General features: G+C 38.6%; 2 protein-coding genes and 1 long non-coding RNA gene across 4 annotated transcripts in view; 1 reads left to right on the forward strand and 2 right to left on the reverse strand.

Annotated features, from left to right (window-relative positions):
- LOC111249810 (pikachurin-like) overlaps positions 1 to 1,379 on the reverse strand; it is a 226,426-nt gene extending 225,047 nt beyond the window's left edge. Inside the window, exon 1 of one of the 2 annotated variants that reach the window (XM_022804158.2) lies at positions 340 to 1,379. In XM_022804158.2, coding sequence (XP_022659893.1) covers positions 340 to 478 — 139 coding nt within the window. In that variant the 5' untranslated portion in view covers positions 479 to 1,379. The remainder of the gene's footprint in view (positions 1 to 339) is intronic. The other variant, XM_086988268.1, reaches the window with a different exon arrangement.
- Positions 1,380 to 6,624: 5,245 nt separating this feature from the next.
- Positions 6,625 to 10,467, forward strand: LOC111250190 (uncharacterized). Its single transcript, XR_002673215.2, has 3 exons — positions 6,625 to 6,932; positions 9,107 to 9,440; positions 10,097 to 10,467. It is a non-coding gene; the product is annotated as an uncharacterized LOC111250190 (long non-coding RNA).
- Positions 10,468 to 13,301: 2,834 nt separating this feature from the next.
- Positions 13,302 to 16,157, reverse strand: LOC111250189 (ATP synthase subunit s, mitochondrial). The gene is made up of 4 exons (XM_022805031.2): positions 15,957 to 16,157; positions 15,006 to 15,104; positions 14,359 to 14,546; positions 13,302 to 13,942 (listed from the first exon to the last, which is right to left on the reverse strand). Exons 1-4 carry the CDS (start codon positions 15,957 to 15,959, stop codon positions 13,414 to 13,416), a joined length of 819 nt encoding a protein of 272 aa, XP_022660766.1. The 5' UTR covers positions 15,960 to 16,157; the 3' UTR covers positions 13,302 to 13,413.
- Positions 16,158 to 17,056: the final 899 nt, after the last annotated feature.

Consider the following 17,056-nt stretch of genomic DNA (forward strand, 5'->3'; position numbering starts at 1 on the left):
ATCAAGCGTGACTAGGAAAATATGACGGTATTTAATCATACCTTTAAAAGATTACACTAAAAACAAAGACCACGTATGTCGAATGCAGAAATCGATCATAAATTCAAATATCCTAAGTTTATTACTGAAAACAATTTTTGCAAGTGGTAATCATCGAATCAATAATTACGTATGGCCAGTTTAATGAACATTCGGTATTTGCATGCATAGCAGTGAACGTGGGAAATCCGCCGGTCGTGGCGGTTGGTAATGGCGCGGAGGAGTGTTGAGCTCTTTATTCGAATTTGTATCGTATGTAATCTAATAATCAGTCCATGTCTTATCCTCTTTTTTCCCTACCTTGAAACGCAGCCTCAAAGGTCTTGATCTTCACAGGCACCTGCTGAGCCTCGCTAGCATTCGCGGCCGAGCCCAGAGTCAAGACGACAAGGCACGCAACGAACACCAGACGAGCACGGAGGGCCCTGAGAGCCGCCATCTTGGCTCCGAAGGGCTCTACCTTCGACAGGAAAGCTTAGGGTAACAAGCAGTAGTTTTTAGCTGCTGGTGTTGTCGCACTTGGCCAAGCACAAGTCACCACACACCCGCACGCACACACGTATCTCTTATTAAGAAATACAGATATATATATATGTATATATATATTAATATATATATGTATATAATATATATATCCACAAAGCACAAAAACCACTTGGCGCACTCGTTAAACGATGAATGGTTGTAATAATTAAACGATTCGTGATGTAAATTCCGTCGCGGGAACAGAACACAGTTATTCCTTAGAGTTACTCTGTCGGCGCCATCTGGGTCCGCGCGTCGACGCGACGGCGCCCAGTTTTTTCTACAACGGCAATTTCGTTTTTTTCGCTTCCGTTTTTTGTCGCACCGTTTCTTCACCGTCGTCTTTCTTCCTCTCTCTCTCTCTCTCACTGACCTCTATAATGAAGGCACCATCACATTTATATTATACTCCTTAAGATTTAGCCTTCGCTCTGTCGATTGTCAACCCAAATTTGCTGGTAAATATAGCTAGGATATTTTCTTTAGCTTTAGAAGCTTATTCTCAGCAGCAAAGCTCAAAAAAGCCGATAGACTAGCGTTCCGCGTTGGCGAATTATCCGCACGCTAGTGACGTACTGGTCGACGCGGGCGGCGACGTCTGATGTCGCACATTGCACACGACAGAATGGCCGCGAACGTGGGTTGAGTATATACACTTATATTTATGGGATGTTACAAGAGAAGACGACGGATACCAAACTGCACTCGGGACTCTTGCTTGGGCTGCTGTTGGCCAGCAGCGCACCATCCGTACTGAGGTGTCTAACGGTTACAGGAATCTTTCTGGCAGAGCCCGAAGGGGAAGGGCAGAGAAGAACGGGCCGCAAAGGACAACACAAAACAGGAGGATGGATGCGCGCGCAGGACGACACCGAGCTAGGTGGCAAGCCAGCGAGCGAGGCAAGCTAGCCAAATAGGCAGGAATGAGTCCCCGAAGAACCGACGTGGGGGGGGAGGGGCTCAAAGCCAAGATGGCTGCCGCACGGCTGTCGTTGCCCACATAACAGGCACAGACAAACCTAGGGAAGACCATAGAAGCGTGCTATCCACCACCGCCGCCGCCTTTCTTGCTGGCAAACTCTGATCGGCACCTTCAACCATACATAGAGTGCCCCCCTGCGCCCATCCTTTACACTCTTGAGTAAACCTTTTATATAGAGAAGGGCATCGAGCGCGCCATAATTTAAAACCGGTGGTAATGAATAGTAAGGGAAAAATACTTAGAAGCTATGAACAATACATAAATATTGTTGAGCTTGCGTTCACTTTTAGCAACAGGAGTGTTGGCTGATCGTTGCTATCAATTAAAGTTTTTAATTATGAAGGTCAACACTGTAGGAAATGACAAGGGAATAAAGCCGAGGCAGAATAATCCTACTTTTGAAAAAAGTTGTAGGTAGAAGCGTACACTATATGTCCAAAATTATCTATGTTCAGAACCCGTATTAGCTAATTTTCAGTTGTACGCTATCATCTTTGGGTCGTACACTACAGAAAACAGACTTTTGAAGCAACCTTTAACTCTATTGGTCAGTACCAGGGGTTCAACATTGAACAGAACCACGTTCACCTAGCAAACGAGATTTACTAACGGCATCCGTCAATCATACACGAAAGTTAAATTTTGCCATTTGACATTCATGTGTGGTACAATCGGGTTTTTTAAATACAAGTTCATTTTCAAGTTTAACTGTCAAGTTATTAAGTCACAGCAGCAGTTTATATATCAGGCTGTCTCTGTACAGATGTATGCCTTCATACACTCATAAGTTTATTTGCACATAAATAATAAATGTGTGGTTAGAGAATCTAGTGCGAATGATGAAATTGTGTCATAGAAATCAAAGCCAATCAAAGACATCTTCATTTAATATCGTGCCAGTGAACGGTGCAAATGTCGTGCCTACATTAGCATAAACACCCAAAGCTTGTATGCAAACACAAAGAATTCACTGATTACCATCATCGATTATCAAAATCAAGTAACCCGTTATACATATGTTCAGAAAAAACTAGTGTTACCCCACTTAGGCCTTCGTTTATGATGGACACAAAGCTTACCAAATGACAGTATCCATCGTACTTCAAACGTTCAGAAGAAGCCATGATTTTGCGAATCTATTACTTTCATCGAACTGTTAAGCAAACGCCATGTCTATCGCAGGAATAACATGTTTATTACCAACGCTGGTTGTGTCGGGACTATTTAAGGCTCAAGCTTTAGCTCGAAGCCATTTCCAGTTCGAGGTGCAGACAGCTCGGGACTTTTGTTATTCGTGTAGAAAATTTCTTTACATACATACAAAATGGCAACAAAAATAGTTTTCCCTACCTATTTTTTTTTAGTTCAGATAAGCTGTTCTGTTGTGTCCCGTTTATTTCACACAAAAATAATTTGGAAGTTCACCGTACTTATTTCGAAATGGCTACCACTCACAAGCTAAAAACGTTCTGCACTATTAATGAACACTTTTATTCATTGCTAAAACACGATAATCCTTGGTATTCGTATCTTCACGTTCGGTACCGTACAGTCTAGCCACTTGTGTTTTGCTTAAAATATTCTTTCTTCTTAAAATTTCATACCTTGAGGATGCTTTGCGATTTTATGCCAGTGTGGTAAGCTGAAGAAGGGGTCTGATTTCGTATAGCGTATCAAAATATTCAGGCCTTTACGTACCGTACTTTATCCGCTCTAGTAGGGCCTTACTGCATTGTACGCAGGTGATGCGTTAAAGGTTTTAAATTATGTCACAGTTTTTCGTTCACCGAGATCCTGACTAGATGACGAAAAAACCGATACCAAAAAATCACCGTATTTATAAGCAAATAAATACAGCACTTTTTTACGTTGAACGCAATTCCAAAATCGATTGTTGTTAAGGTAAATTCTATACACGCTAGAAGACGCGTTTGGTTTTTATCAGCTGATACCAACTGATAAGTACGAAAAATCCAAGCCACGTGTAGCTTGTCTCTGTTGTCCCGAAGTTTGTTACTTCCCATTTGTCCATTAATGATTATTTATCTATTAGCGTTGTTGCGTCTGATATGGCAAGCCTGGTACAATAATAATTGGCTCGTAGACCTTTCCAAAGAATGAAGGGCTTCACAAACTTCCTTTAAACAGTGATGCAAACACAACGCTTTGCTTCTACATAGGATCTTCATGAATATCAAACAGATAAATTACCACTGAAAACACCCACAAAATCTAACTTGTTGCACAGATCGGAAAGCTGTTCATGACCTCATTAGAAATTGTATGTCTAGAAATCAGGATTGGTCCACTACCTGTTGTGTAGCAGCGAATGGACACTGATCGCAATAGTGCAAACTTGAAAAAGTGTTGTAAATGTTGATTAAATAACAAAAATTATAAAAGTATAGACAGCTCAATTTCAACCGAAATCATCATAAAGATGCAGAAAAGTCCCTATTCGAACAATCACTTAACTTCATAAGTTCATATGAATATGTGTTAAGGAATTACTTTTAAAAACTTTAAAGTTTTAGATATACGGGTATATGACGAGTTGAATCTGTCAAAGAGAATTAGAAATCAATAGGTCATACATTTACGAATCATAAATAGATTTCTCTAATTATTAGCCATCGCTCATGATAACGTTCTCAAAGGTACGATCAAAAAAGTATATGCCTCTTTCAAAATAATCGATTAAAATAACGTGGGATTTGTGATATTGGACAAATGTGTATAAGCCTAAATCTATATGCCATGCATTCTCGATGCCGCGATCCCCAAAAGATTTCACGTAACCACTTGTGAGTCATATAGAGCAAATATCTTCAACGAAGCAAAAAACCTATAGAAAAAGCATTCGGAGAACAGCTACCGAGACCATCGGCTAGATTGTACAACCTTTTAACCAAATTTTAAGTATATCATTACTTATCATTACAAAAGCAGTAATGTTTCTTTTGCGCAGTACCGAAATCTCTTCTATTGTTTACGGTGAACGCCTGTGCCGCAGCGCGGTCGGTATCGTTCGAATATTCGACCTATAGAGAGTGCAATGATAATCAAGTTAATCTAACGAAACGAATTGATGTTGTACTGATTTTAGGAGCTCAACCAAACTGATCATTGAGTCTGGTTGGGTATCAAAACTGGGATGTCATGGTATAAACTGTAGCACTCCAATTTCCTAACCGTCATTCTCTCGCTTCTGTTGGAGCTTTATGGCTAGCTATTAGCTGAACGCGTTCAGGGCTGCGTCGGATTAAAATAGCGGGGCTCATGTTGGCGTCCCACTTGACCGATTTCTTGAAAGAAAATCAATGTCGTTTGAGAGAACGCTGTGACTCGACACGAACAAGTTTTTTTTAGGGTAGCGTGAAGATTGGATAACCTTCTCATCGTCACTGTAGTTAGACACATTCCATTCTGCATCAAAAATTTCCATATCGCATTCTGTCAATGATAAAAAAATACCAGATCTTCTGGATGATTTACTTAAAGAATAAACGGTGCAGTTTGAATCTTCATCTACAATCCATAAATACATGTTACAAACGAACGTTTGTCACCTTAGATTTATGATGTTCAACATCGAATGCAAGATGTCGAACATATTCGTCTAATATACATCCTAATGTATATGGAATATCTTAGGATAGGGTCTGGCTGTTCAGTGCTCCAATAGTTTACTCGTGAAGTGTCACAGCAATGCTTAAGCATAACGCGGGCACGTCATTTTGCCGGAGACAAAATCAGTCCCCATGGCAAACAAGCTAACCTGATTAGCCAAAATCAATAATAAGGCTATAATAAAGCAGGCGTAAATAACGGTATCACCACAATACTAAAGAGCAATAAAAAATAATTTCTCTTATTGAGTTTAAAGTTCTAAAATATCCCACTTCGAATAACGTCTCTTCAATCGAGTATCACTGGGTTGTTCACGCTTAGCAACTCTGAGTAAGAAAAAAATCTACATGTTTTGTGTGTGCGTCAATCGGAATCGCCGTTAAGAATTATATCAAAGCATACAGAATCTGGGCTGATGGGCACAAATTAGTTTCTGGCTGGGGTCTTCATCAATTCAGCACAGCAAAAAAAGATTTTTCTAACGATCAATCAATATGTGAAGACCTAAGTAAAATGGTCTACAGTTTTTCGAAGGTGTACTAACTACAATATGATTTTTTAATGAGATTTAAATTGATTTAGGCATGACCTGCACACAGATCAGAGATATTTTAGCCTGCCATTAAAACTTTGATGGTTGTTTCATACATCCAGTGCTCCCAGCCAGATCGTACTTCATTTGTTTGCATTAAGTAGTACATCTCAAGTGTTTGCCTTTCTATTATAGTTGGCCCGGATGAATCCAGTCATGGTTTCAGTGGCCTGCTTACTTAATTTGATAAACTATGTTTAGTCCAATGAGAAAAACCACAAGCTGCTTGGCCTAATTGTTCGTTCGATCCGGCATCACTTAAAACTATAGGCGTTCCAAGATCGATTAGACTGTGCAGTATCCGCAAATTGCTCAATCCTCACCGCGGCAACACCCTGCCCTACACTCTAAGCAGCGCGAGATTAATGGAAACTATTTATGATTTAGAGATCTGCCTATCACAAAACTGACCTTGTTCTGTCGATGTTCAATGGCGAACTGGGTCTCTAATGGCAGACTTCGACCCTTTTTTTAACTACATCCCATTGCCGATGTAACCTGTCGCTGAAACTCTCAACAACGCATTCATTTCATTTGCAGAAGAATGCGCCAGTTTCACACTCACCGCAAACGCTCAATCTCATTATTACCGAACCGTCATGCATTTCGCATGAAGATATGCTGCAGTGTTAGCGTAAACTTTCCGCAGTCCTTCTATTAACTGCTTCGAAATGTCTTAGACCTAACACGGAAAGACCTAATGGCCCCGTACCAATGTAGAACTGGCCGAAGGCAACGGACATGCAGCTCCCACAACCGCTGTAGTTCGATACTTTACAAGGCAACTTTTCTGCCAAGAGGTTTGCGCAATAGTGAAATGTAAATCGTTGAAGAGTTTGTGCACACAAGCAACTCTTCTTTGATCAAGGACGGCGACGAAGCCTAACGTCAGTGAACCTGTCGTAACTGCAGTACACCAATACCGTTGCTGAGTGTTTGGGGTAGAAAAACACAAAAGGAAAGTGAGTTCTGTGCAGCTAACTGATTGCAACGACATTTGAAAGCTATATGTGCCTACAAAGAGGGGGCAAAACAGAATGTCACAAAGTTATTACGTCAAACTGTATGACAAGGCATAGTTGTTGTTGTCGGCTACGGTTGTTCTGGCGTCGCATGAGGAGACAAAGTATTGCTAAACAGGCATAAAGGCCACTAAAGAAATTGGTAAGTATTATACTCGGCTATTTAACCGCTATTTTTATTTTTCGACTATGCAGAAAGAAAAACGCACTTCTAATCTCATTGATCGCGTGTTTCGTTTAGTAGCTTCTGATAAACGCTAGTATCAATCATTGGGTATAAATAAATTTACAGTAATAAAAATAATAATAGACTCCTTCAGTTAGTATCTGCGTCATTAATATATAAGACTACCCGAAGTACAAACAGCTCGAGACCGTTTCTTCAACGAACATAATAATCATTTAAATAGATAACAATGAATTGGTATTTAAAATATAGCACAAATCGTATAGTAACTTTAGGCATTCGTTTGGATGGGTAGTGCTGCCTAAACAAAGAAAAGGACGAAAAGTGGCACGAAGTTAGCCTCACTGAGATACAGGCACAGTGTTGTTATTTTGGTACGTGTAAATGAATACAAATAATTTCCTATTACCAATAATTTATTCTTTACACAAAGAAGCCATTTTCAAAAATTCTTACTATCGATAAGCTAATCCTCACCATACGTTACACACATTTCTATACATTTCTATACATACACACACATTTCTACGGAAGTCTTGACGAAAACCTGAATTAAGAAAGCTGACTTGCGCATTCTACTTTTCATTGTCCGCCGAAACCGAAACAGAACTTTCTGGTAGACCATTCCACTTGAACAATGCTTCCAGATTGCTAAATGTTATTCTGCCGCAACTGTTGTTCAGGCTGCGGCCAGGAGCCCGATTCCAGCTCCTAAATGAGCGCACGATTTATGTTGTCGCGCAGGTGCTGACGATTCAACTAAAAGCTAAATTGATGTCAAAATAGAAACACAAATGCTCAAGTAAATGTGAATTACTTTTAGATTTATATCATTTGATTGTCAAGAGCAAGTGAACTGGACTGAACTTAAGTGACATGATATGATTTGAACTTATGGAACCCGCTTTGCCCTCCTGTAGACACTACGTGCCGTCGAGTGGGCATAGGGATAGCGCACCCATCATTGTTCAATGCCCGTAATATATGGAGACATCTTCTGACCTAGGGAACAAAATGCTTCATCCCTTTTTGTAATGTCTACTAATAGGCCATCGGCGCCCTTTTTTTCGGTCGCCGCAAGGATCGCTTAACGAGAAAAAGGTTGTTTAGTATTTCAATAATATTCATAAAGCGCCACGGTTTAGCTGAGATTATAGCGGGAGGGCTACGCATGTATATAAAATATGATATACCAATCAAAACAATTAGAGAATATCATAATCATTCTTTTTTGCTGAGTTTTTGCTGAGCACCAACCAAACAGTTGGCTTTACAATGTCTTAAGAGATGGATTTCAAGAACCGTTTTGCTCTAATATTTATTTTTGTCAAGGTTACGTCTGGGGGAGCTTGGCACTACCGTTAATCATGAAGTAATGAGAACATTCGAGCACGCAATGCTACCATTGTTCCCCTCTTTTCCTTATGAAAAAAAACTCAATATTTAATATCTTGCCGCTATCAAAAGCAGAAAATTATAATAAGTAATAATCTTTTGAACGTTTTATTTGATTCGTTTTGGCGAAAACCATGATCCTTTTTACACTCAGTGTTTACAGTCTACAGCAATTTTGAACAGGGGCAGAGTCGACATTTTCTCGCTGACAACTTGACGACGACCTCCAGTATATTGTTTTGGAATCATCACGCTGTTGTCAAATCGTGAAACTCAAATACCGTTCTGATTATCACCGAGGTGAATCATAAAACAAATGATTCCTCGAAATATCCGATTCGGTCACTGGGTGCCTTCTTTTTTGATTCTGCCATTATCATCAAACAGATCTAGTTCTCTAGAAACAAATCTAGAAATGCGCGCTTTGGCAAGGCGTTAAAGAAAGCGCAATATCCACATATTAAGTTGTTTACAAAATGTTTTTTACAACGTTAGTTTGCTAAAATATTCAACCGAAAGGTTTGATTGTCACTTAACGTCTCTTAAAGAGTTATAGGATTCATTTAGTCAGCCATCTTGTCATACCAGACGTAGTGATTTAGGGCAACCTCTGATATTTTTTGCTGTTTTGCCATAATCCATTGTGGTATGTATGGTACAAACATGAGTTTTATCGTTACAACTGCCATAATGGATAGTTAGCTACACGAGCTTAACGACTTATCTTTTTTTAGGTTGACACGTGTCTGCTTTCAGATTTATGCCAATCAATAAGGGTACAGACTAAATCTGGCACTGCGTCTCCCCAAAAGGATAGTCGACATTCCAAAACTTCTCACGTAGAAAGGAACGAATTTTCGCGATTGGTTGCGATCCACTCGATACTGTCATAATACGTCAATATTGACAGGGGCGCGCAACTCCGTGGCTAGCCATAATAGATCGTGTCAAATGACTGCAAGAAGTACATTGGTATAATTGATAATTGACACCACTTCAATGGAACGCGGCGGTGAGCTCGCGTCTTCCAAGCTAGTCCAGTCGACAAGGTCGCAACCCAACATTTCAGTACGGCAGGTTTTCGTTGAACTCGCATTTTCTGGCAATAAATAGCTACGACTGATTCAGTTAAGCGACCAAACTAGCTGCAACTTAATCTGCAGGAATATACTATTCTGGAAATCCTCAAGCTATACAGGGCGCTACCGTAGCACTTTCATTAAAGCAGTAGCATTTTCTCTGATCATACGTCATGCAAGAGAGTCTAAATGATTGAATATACAGTTACAAGAACCGAGAATCAGATTTTGTCAGAGGTCATTAATATTTACTAACTTCTCAAAAATTTATACAGCGGCTAAATATGTTAGAGAACGGTGATGGTATTTCATTTTGAGACTTGCGCTATTCGCTAGAGGTAGGAAGCTAATTGATCTAGCAAGTTTTTCGCACTCACATGATTCTGTCATAAAAGTTAGACAAGTTTATGTAGGAATCAGTTAATACGTATATCGTATGCATTAAACAGCCAGTTTATTTTTGTAGGCCTAGAGATGAAAAGCTAAAAATATATGTCATCTACCTCCGCCTAACAGTTTTAACGGAGTTTAAATAAATTAGTGACTTACTTTAAAATACTGTAAATTAACAGAAACGAGCAGCCTATAGCTTGATTTTAAAGTTGCATTGTTAAACTAATATAACCCTTTCTGTTATTCACGCAGGTTGTATGTCGCTGTGTATGTGCTAAAGATAAATCAAGCAAACAAGCCGTCTAACTTAGGGACCAACGCAGGTTTACAAAATATTGTAACGTGATTCCTATGTAAATGTACGACGAATATTTCTACAGGTTGTTAAAAGCTTGTTTTGTTTGGAGGCGGAAAAATTGCGTACCTTATGCACTTGCAGCACTTGGAAAATATGATGGCATATTTATAAAGTAATACCAAAAATCAGACATATTCCAAAAAACCCGCCATAACGTATTGACTTGGTAATAATGTCTTTATAGTGGCTAAGAACTACCATATGGTAAGAACCATAAACTCTTTCTTTTCTACGTTCTTTTATATTCGAACCCTGGCTTTCGAGACCGTTGCATACTAAAACTATCATAAGGCCTAACTAATAACCCTTGCCTTCACTGCTGGAGATTAAGTCAAAAGTATTTCGAAAATAAAATGCATCCCATAATCATGCGTTATCCTAGCAGTAAAACAAGATTTTTTACTCACGGATGGTAATATGGCTGTCGCTCGCTTTGTTGTAATAGGGTAGCAATTAACTAGGCCCGTAGGCGTACTATTCTTAGGCGTAATTATTCTGTTCTGTTTCTGCCACGTGTCTAATTTCTATAACGGTTGAACTCGTCTCTGAACTGAAACCACGCTTAAGCCGTGTACCTACGAATCGAGAAGATAAAATTCAATCCTTAGGATTAGCTTAACCTAAAAGTGTCGTGTATGTCGTGCAGTGCAAATATACCTTTGTTAAAATTTATTTTATTTTATACTGCATAGAGATAAAGCAAGCCTTTATTGTCTTTTTACGTTTTTAATATCCACCGTTTACCAACTGTGACAAAAACTACACAGGATTTCGTGAATATTAACATAAAAATATACGTGCGATTGTTTTTCGAATTTGAGGTGTACAAAAAAGTATCAATGAAGCATTGAAACCTTCAAGTGAAATACAAAGATATTAACTTCAAACAGTTCGCTACAAAAGAAATAGGACTCGAGAAGCGACTAATGTTGTCCGCCTTGATAGATGTCATTTGTCCACTGTGTTTCAAACCCCAAGGCTGTAATATAAACAGTAAACCGCATAAAAAAGACACCAATGAGCACGATAACGGCTTCAAATCAATAGTCAGAGGGAGGTAGTGAGCCATTATAGCGCATCATTGTACTCCCTGTTCTGTTATCTTTCGGTCTATGCTGAACGGGTGACGAAGTATATAAAGACTTTCCAAGTTTTTGGGTTCCACGTTAATATTTTTGCATTCCGTTTCAAAGACCTTTGTCCCTAAATATATGCGTGTACATACGCTATCTAATTGGAACGATGCGTGATATACGTTTCTCCTTAAAAATGATTGATATTAATACTAAGAATACTGAAATCGGAAAATTATTAAGAAACCAGTTGCCCCCTTTTTGCTTTTAGTTGCTTTTTTTAACTGTTGTGATTAAGTAGGTTAATAAATGGGTCGCGAGATGTAGTCATTTTTATAAAAATTCTAGACTTGTTTAATTATCCTTCGTGCTGTACGCGGGGGCAAGGAGAAGCTTGTCTGTGAGAAAACAGACCAAGGTAAACCTTCCGGCCTTTGGTCATCTGTCCGCCTTATACCTTGCAATGGCCGAATATTCGGAATGGCCGAATATTTTGGCTCAATTAGCAATCGAAAACTGGTGCTATTGACGAGCGCATGTCATCAAAAGTTACCAATGCGCTTCTGTCAAACAATGCACAACATTTTTTAGCCTCAATTTGGTTTGCCCAAGGACATTCATGTGGCCTTACAAGGACGGCCTTAGGATGGAGTCCTATCGTCGCTCGAAACGTGTTGTTACCGGCAGTGCCGTCCGTGATTACTGACCTTGTGGCAATCGGTGGTTAGCTAAATCCCTCGCCATTAACTACATTTACTGCCCTATGACGGCAAGCTGAACCGTATTCAAAGTACGGAATGTGGCCACATTCCAAACTTTAAGTATGGCAGAGTTAGCTCTTCATGTTTCGTGTTTTACCTGCATCGCTGTGAGACATTCCATCATACGGCTAGCTTCCAGTGCGAAACGAAGTGTTTCTATGCCCAGATTTTAACCTATACCACAACAAGTTTCTAAACTTAGCATGCAATTAGGTTATCCACTGAGCTATAACGAAGGCTAGGAGATATAATATATAGGAGAGATATATAGGAGAAACTCATATGACTTTTGCATTAACAACATTAGTGGACCTATGCTAGGTTCTTTAGCTGAGTTTGAAAGGTCACACAATCTGTAGTTCTAGATCTTAAAAAAGGTCTCCTGTAAATGACCCTTTTCATAAAAAGAGCAAAGAACCCACATATTTTATTCAACTTTTGAAGTAAAAATTTAGCAAGTTACTAATTACTATGCTTAACAGCCTTAAAAATTCAACTTTTGCCCAGACGATCTTCTTCTTTGCGAATCTAGAAAATAGATATAACTCAAAGGCAAAAGAAACACACGCCCCTCAGCACGAAAGTACTTAAGGATTTTTTAGACTTACCTTCCATGACGATATTTAGGATTGATTTAAAACACTAAGTTTAGTCGTAAGCAGCCATGTGCCATTGGTAACTAAAAAAAGCTTTTAAGTTGAGACTCCAGTCACTTACGCAAGAATAAGCTCAGAAGACCAAAAGAAAAAGAAAAAACACTCAATATTGAGTGTGTTAAACTATTCAGATATATCTTATGGTAACAGGTATGTCTTATTTCTGTCTCATAAAGCTAGGATTGAAATATTATAGAGCACAAGTAACGTCAGTCAAAATCTCTTTTGAATAAACCTAACAACGTTTTTTTTGTGAAGTATTCCGCAGTAAATATTGCAAATATTTAATGAAAACAAAATTGAACTAATCATATGAGTTAAGAATACGTCCAAGGTCTTTCCCGTTGTAATTTAAGCGCTGAAACTCAGTTCAGCTTAACAATGGATGTTTCACCAGCTAACGACAAAGGGCCTAACCTACTTCGTTAATCAAAAATTGTATTTGAATAATAACTTACTTTTTCCGTAAAGCTAATATTTGTACATAAAGAGAACAGTAGTTGATTGAGACAATAGAGCTTGTTGCGAATCGGTACCTCCGAACCTATGTATGTATCAATGTTTCTTTTACAAATCTAAAAAGCATGAAAAATATTATTACAAAGTATATGTATTTAACAATTTTATTTAACTTAAATATATATTTTTGTTTACCTACTGTTCAACATACACATCGTAATAATAATGATAATACAAATGATATATAACCCTCGAATCATAATCAATTCTCCGGTGAGGCTGCGTTCCAATAGTCAACGCCTTCGATGATGACATTAGGTAAGACATCTTCAAGGTGAATAGCCAAAAGCTCTGCGTTCTTCACTCTCGGCATATGTCGCATATATAGACCGCGGAGATTTCTACAACGATGTAGTACGCTAAGACCTTTTTCTGTAACATTCGGGCATCCTGACACATCGAGGAACTCAAGTGTACTATGAAAAACCGCCGAGATAAAATCGAGACACCAGTCGTCTACGTAAGGCTGATTTCTTAACGCAAGTGAGCGCAATTTTTCGCAGTGGGCAAGATTTTCGAAACCTTTATGAATAATATGAAAATCACGCATATCGATCGCCTCAATATTCCAATCCCGGACAAATGTAGAAGGTAAATCGTACGTGTAAGAGTCCGGATCGGCAGCAAACCATTTATCTCTTCCGTGAAACCTGACGGCAGCCCCTCGATGGACAAGGAACACAGCGGCCGATAGCTCGCCTCCGAGTTTCATGAACCGGTCGTAAACATATCTTGAAAAAACACCCACAACCACAGAATGAACGTACACATTCACAGCTTTTAGTTATATATACATATATAGACCAATATGTTGTTAATTCAAAATCAAAAAACGATAGGTAAAAGCTTTTGGGAAAACTGACGATGATCGTGTATGCAGAGAATAGTTTTTTTAACGTCTGCTTTCTTTTTTCCTAGCAATTTAATATCTTTTGATATATTCATTACACTATTATTGACACGTATAGGGATTTCACGAAATGCTTCAGAGCATGTTCATATTGAATCGAGTAGCCGGAAGATTGTTCATACAGCTATCAGGTGCTATAAGTCATAATAATATTTCTAGTATTATGCGGGCTATGCGTTATGTTATGTGCAAATATGAAGACACTCGCCATTCAATAGGTTCCTATGTATCACTTACTCTTGATCCTTGATTAATTCTGCTATTTTTTCCTTTTGGCGATAATTTTTATAACCCGTCCAACTGATGTCGTAATTTTTATGCAGCTTAAATACGGTATTCGGATTTATTGCATGTTGTTGCTTAAGCAATGACCAGCCGCCAGACTTCTTGATCTCATCATGGGTATAGCCTTCGTTTCGTAATTTCTGACAATGAAAGGAATAAAGCAGCAACATAGATGTCGATTGAAATCTAATTATGACTACGATAAAATTCCATTTATATATTTGAATTCGTTTATTACTACTCCTATTATTGGTTTTACAGAAATTTGCATGGAATGCGAGATCTGGGTAAAAACTACGCCATATCAAAGTATACACGTTGCACGCCTTTTAATTACATTATAATTACCGAATCGAATATACTTACAAAACTGAACGTATCTCATAGAAAAATAATGAGACGATCTTTTTCTGAACTTACCGTTGATTGCATTCACCTTACATGTAATTAGCCAAATAGTGCATGATGAGGGAAAACATCAAACCGAAGCAAATTGGCATCTGATATTAAAAAAATAATAAAAAAATCAAAGTGAAACTCGCAAAATCTAATTTGTGTTTGCTCCCCGCAGCGCTCTTCAATGAGCTGCTTCAACAAACCTCGTTGAGCCACGGTGGAATGCTTTCTTGTAGAAGCGGTACCGTCCAGCTAAAAGCTCGATAACCCGCGAGGCTTACAGGACAAGCCGTTCGAATCATCTAATAGTTGGAAAAAGAATTGCCTGTTATCAACCAGTGTTTACAATTGCAAATGAATTCATGTACAACTATCTAACACGCATTACGCTTTTCCGATCCGTAAGGGCTGTTCGAGCCCATTAACGTGCTATGAAGTTACATCTGTTCTATGAATTTTTTTTTTGTTGTGTATCGTACAGGCCAAATTCGACAGTGCCAGGGTTACGTATTTGGCACATCACTATTTGTAAAGCAGTCGGCCATACTTTCTCGAAATCAATGCCTTACAATGATAATTGCCGTCTTGCATGAATGCAGTACATTATCGCAAGTATAATTTGTGATGACTAGAAAATTAGAGGGATTAAGCTGTACTAGGTCTGGAAAATATCTTGTCACAGGATGTGGTGCAATGTCATGCGTAGTCTGATCTTCTAATATTCAATTTCGGGAAATGCTTTAAAGATGTGCGTGCTAAGCTTCTTTAAAAGTATAACACCTATGATTTATTCGACCTAATTGAAAGCTGCTAGTTATGTCATCAGAAGACCAATTGAATAGAAATAAGCTTATCAGCTTTTCAGATTATACTGAAATGGAGTGCTTGCGGTAGTTTTGCTATGCACTATTCGTCCGTAAACCGCGCGTGACATAGAATTACTGATAGACTGGCTTGCGATAAAGATAGTTTGTCGACATCGAATAACACCCGAGGATCTCCTAGAGCCGTCAGCGACCTTGGCGAATGGCCACTATAGATGAGTTAAATTCCTCGAGCGGATTTGTATAGCAATAAACGCACATATTATGTCTATCTGTATTAAAAGAAAAAGAACCAGCTAGAAAAAGAAAATCGATCCATAAAAAACGTACCATTATTATATGAGTAGGTACAAGCGGTGGGCAGGCCAATGTGCAGCACCTTACACGTCCATAGTATTCAGTACCACAAGCATCCTACTATATAATCTATAAATAATGTCTACTTTTCACAGAACTCCTCTAAAGGTTCCCATCGAACACTGCTCTACGCTCTACTCTAGTGAGGAAATTCGCGATCAGCTGCAGCACGTCAATAAAGGACACGCACGAGTTTTAGAGGCTGTCTTGGGATGGTTGCTTTCGCCTCAAATCGCGCCAAAGTATCGTGAATTGCACCGAAATTGTATAAAGCTACCTTTGCTTAAAAAAACAACATTTAATGTAATCCTCAAATATACTTAAACGAAGCCAACAGCGAATGAGTTTACAAACGCTACTGCCCACACACGGCTTTCAGCCAACGTTATTATGCAACAATCAAAACCTGGTTTCGTAAACTACTAAACATTAATTACTATTGCTATCACTATTAAATTATTTTGCCAGAGCTTCTAGTGTAATGTACTATGCTGATTTACGCAAAGGTTAGATTAGAACCGAAGCTTTTAATTTATAATTGTTGATGTTACACTTACGCCAACAAGTTTAATCGATTTGTTTACTAACATGTTGAGAAACCCCCGGGAAAGCCAAAACATTGCTCGAATACAATTTCATGTAAAAATAAAGCACAACATGATCCGCGTCAGATACGCAATGTTTTGACTTGATTTAACTCAAATTTATGCGAAAGTATGCGAAGCTCGATGAAGGTAACGCTTAAACTTACCTCATTGGGCTTTCCCAAACCACGTGCCTACTAAAGAAAAAAGACCAAAAATAAGAAGTTCTCTTATGAACTGAAACTTTGAGCACAATTCTCCGAACGCCCCATAATTTTCTTTGGAATTATTACAGACATGCAACTTTGTACATATAGAAACACTTTAGTATTGGTACAGCGACCGATGTTCAAACGATATTTATCGCTTGTTGTTTCTCTGTTTATGATATAACTTTGTCTTCTTGGGCCTCATAAGCTTCACAGTTCTAGTTGTTTGTAATCCGTGTAACAATCTGTGATTAGTTGTTCAGCGTACAATTTAAAAAAA

This window comes from Varroa destructor, unplaced genomic scaffold (genome assembly GCF_002443255.2).
Source record: "Varroa destructor unplaced genomic scaffold, Vdes_3.0 BEIS01000004.1, whole genome shotgun sequence".
Classification (NCBI taxonomy): domain Eukaryota; kingdom Metazoa; phylum Arthropoda; class Arachnida; order Mesostigmata; family Varroidae; genus Varroa; species Varroa destructor.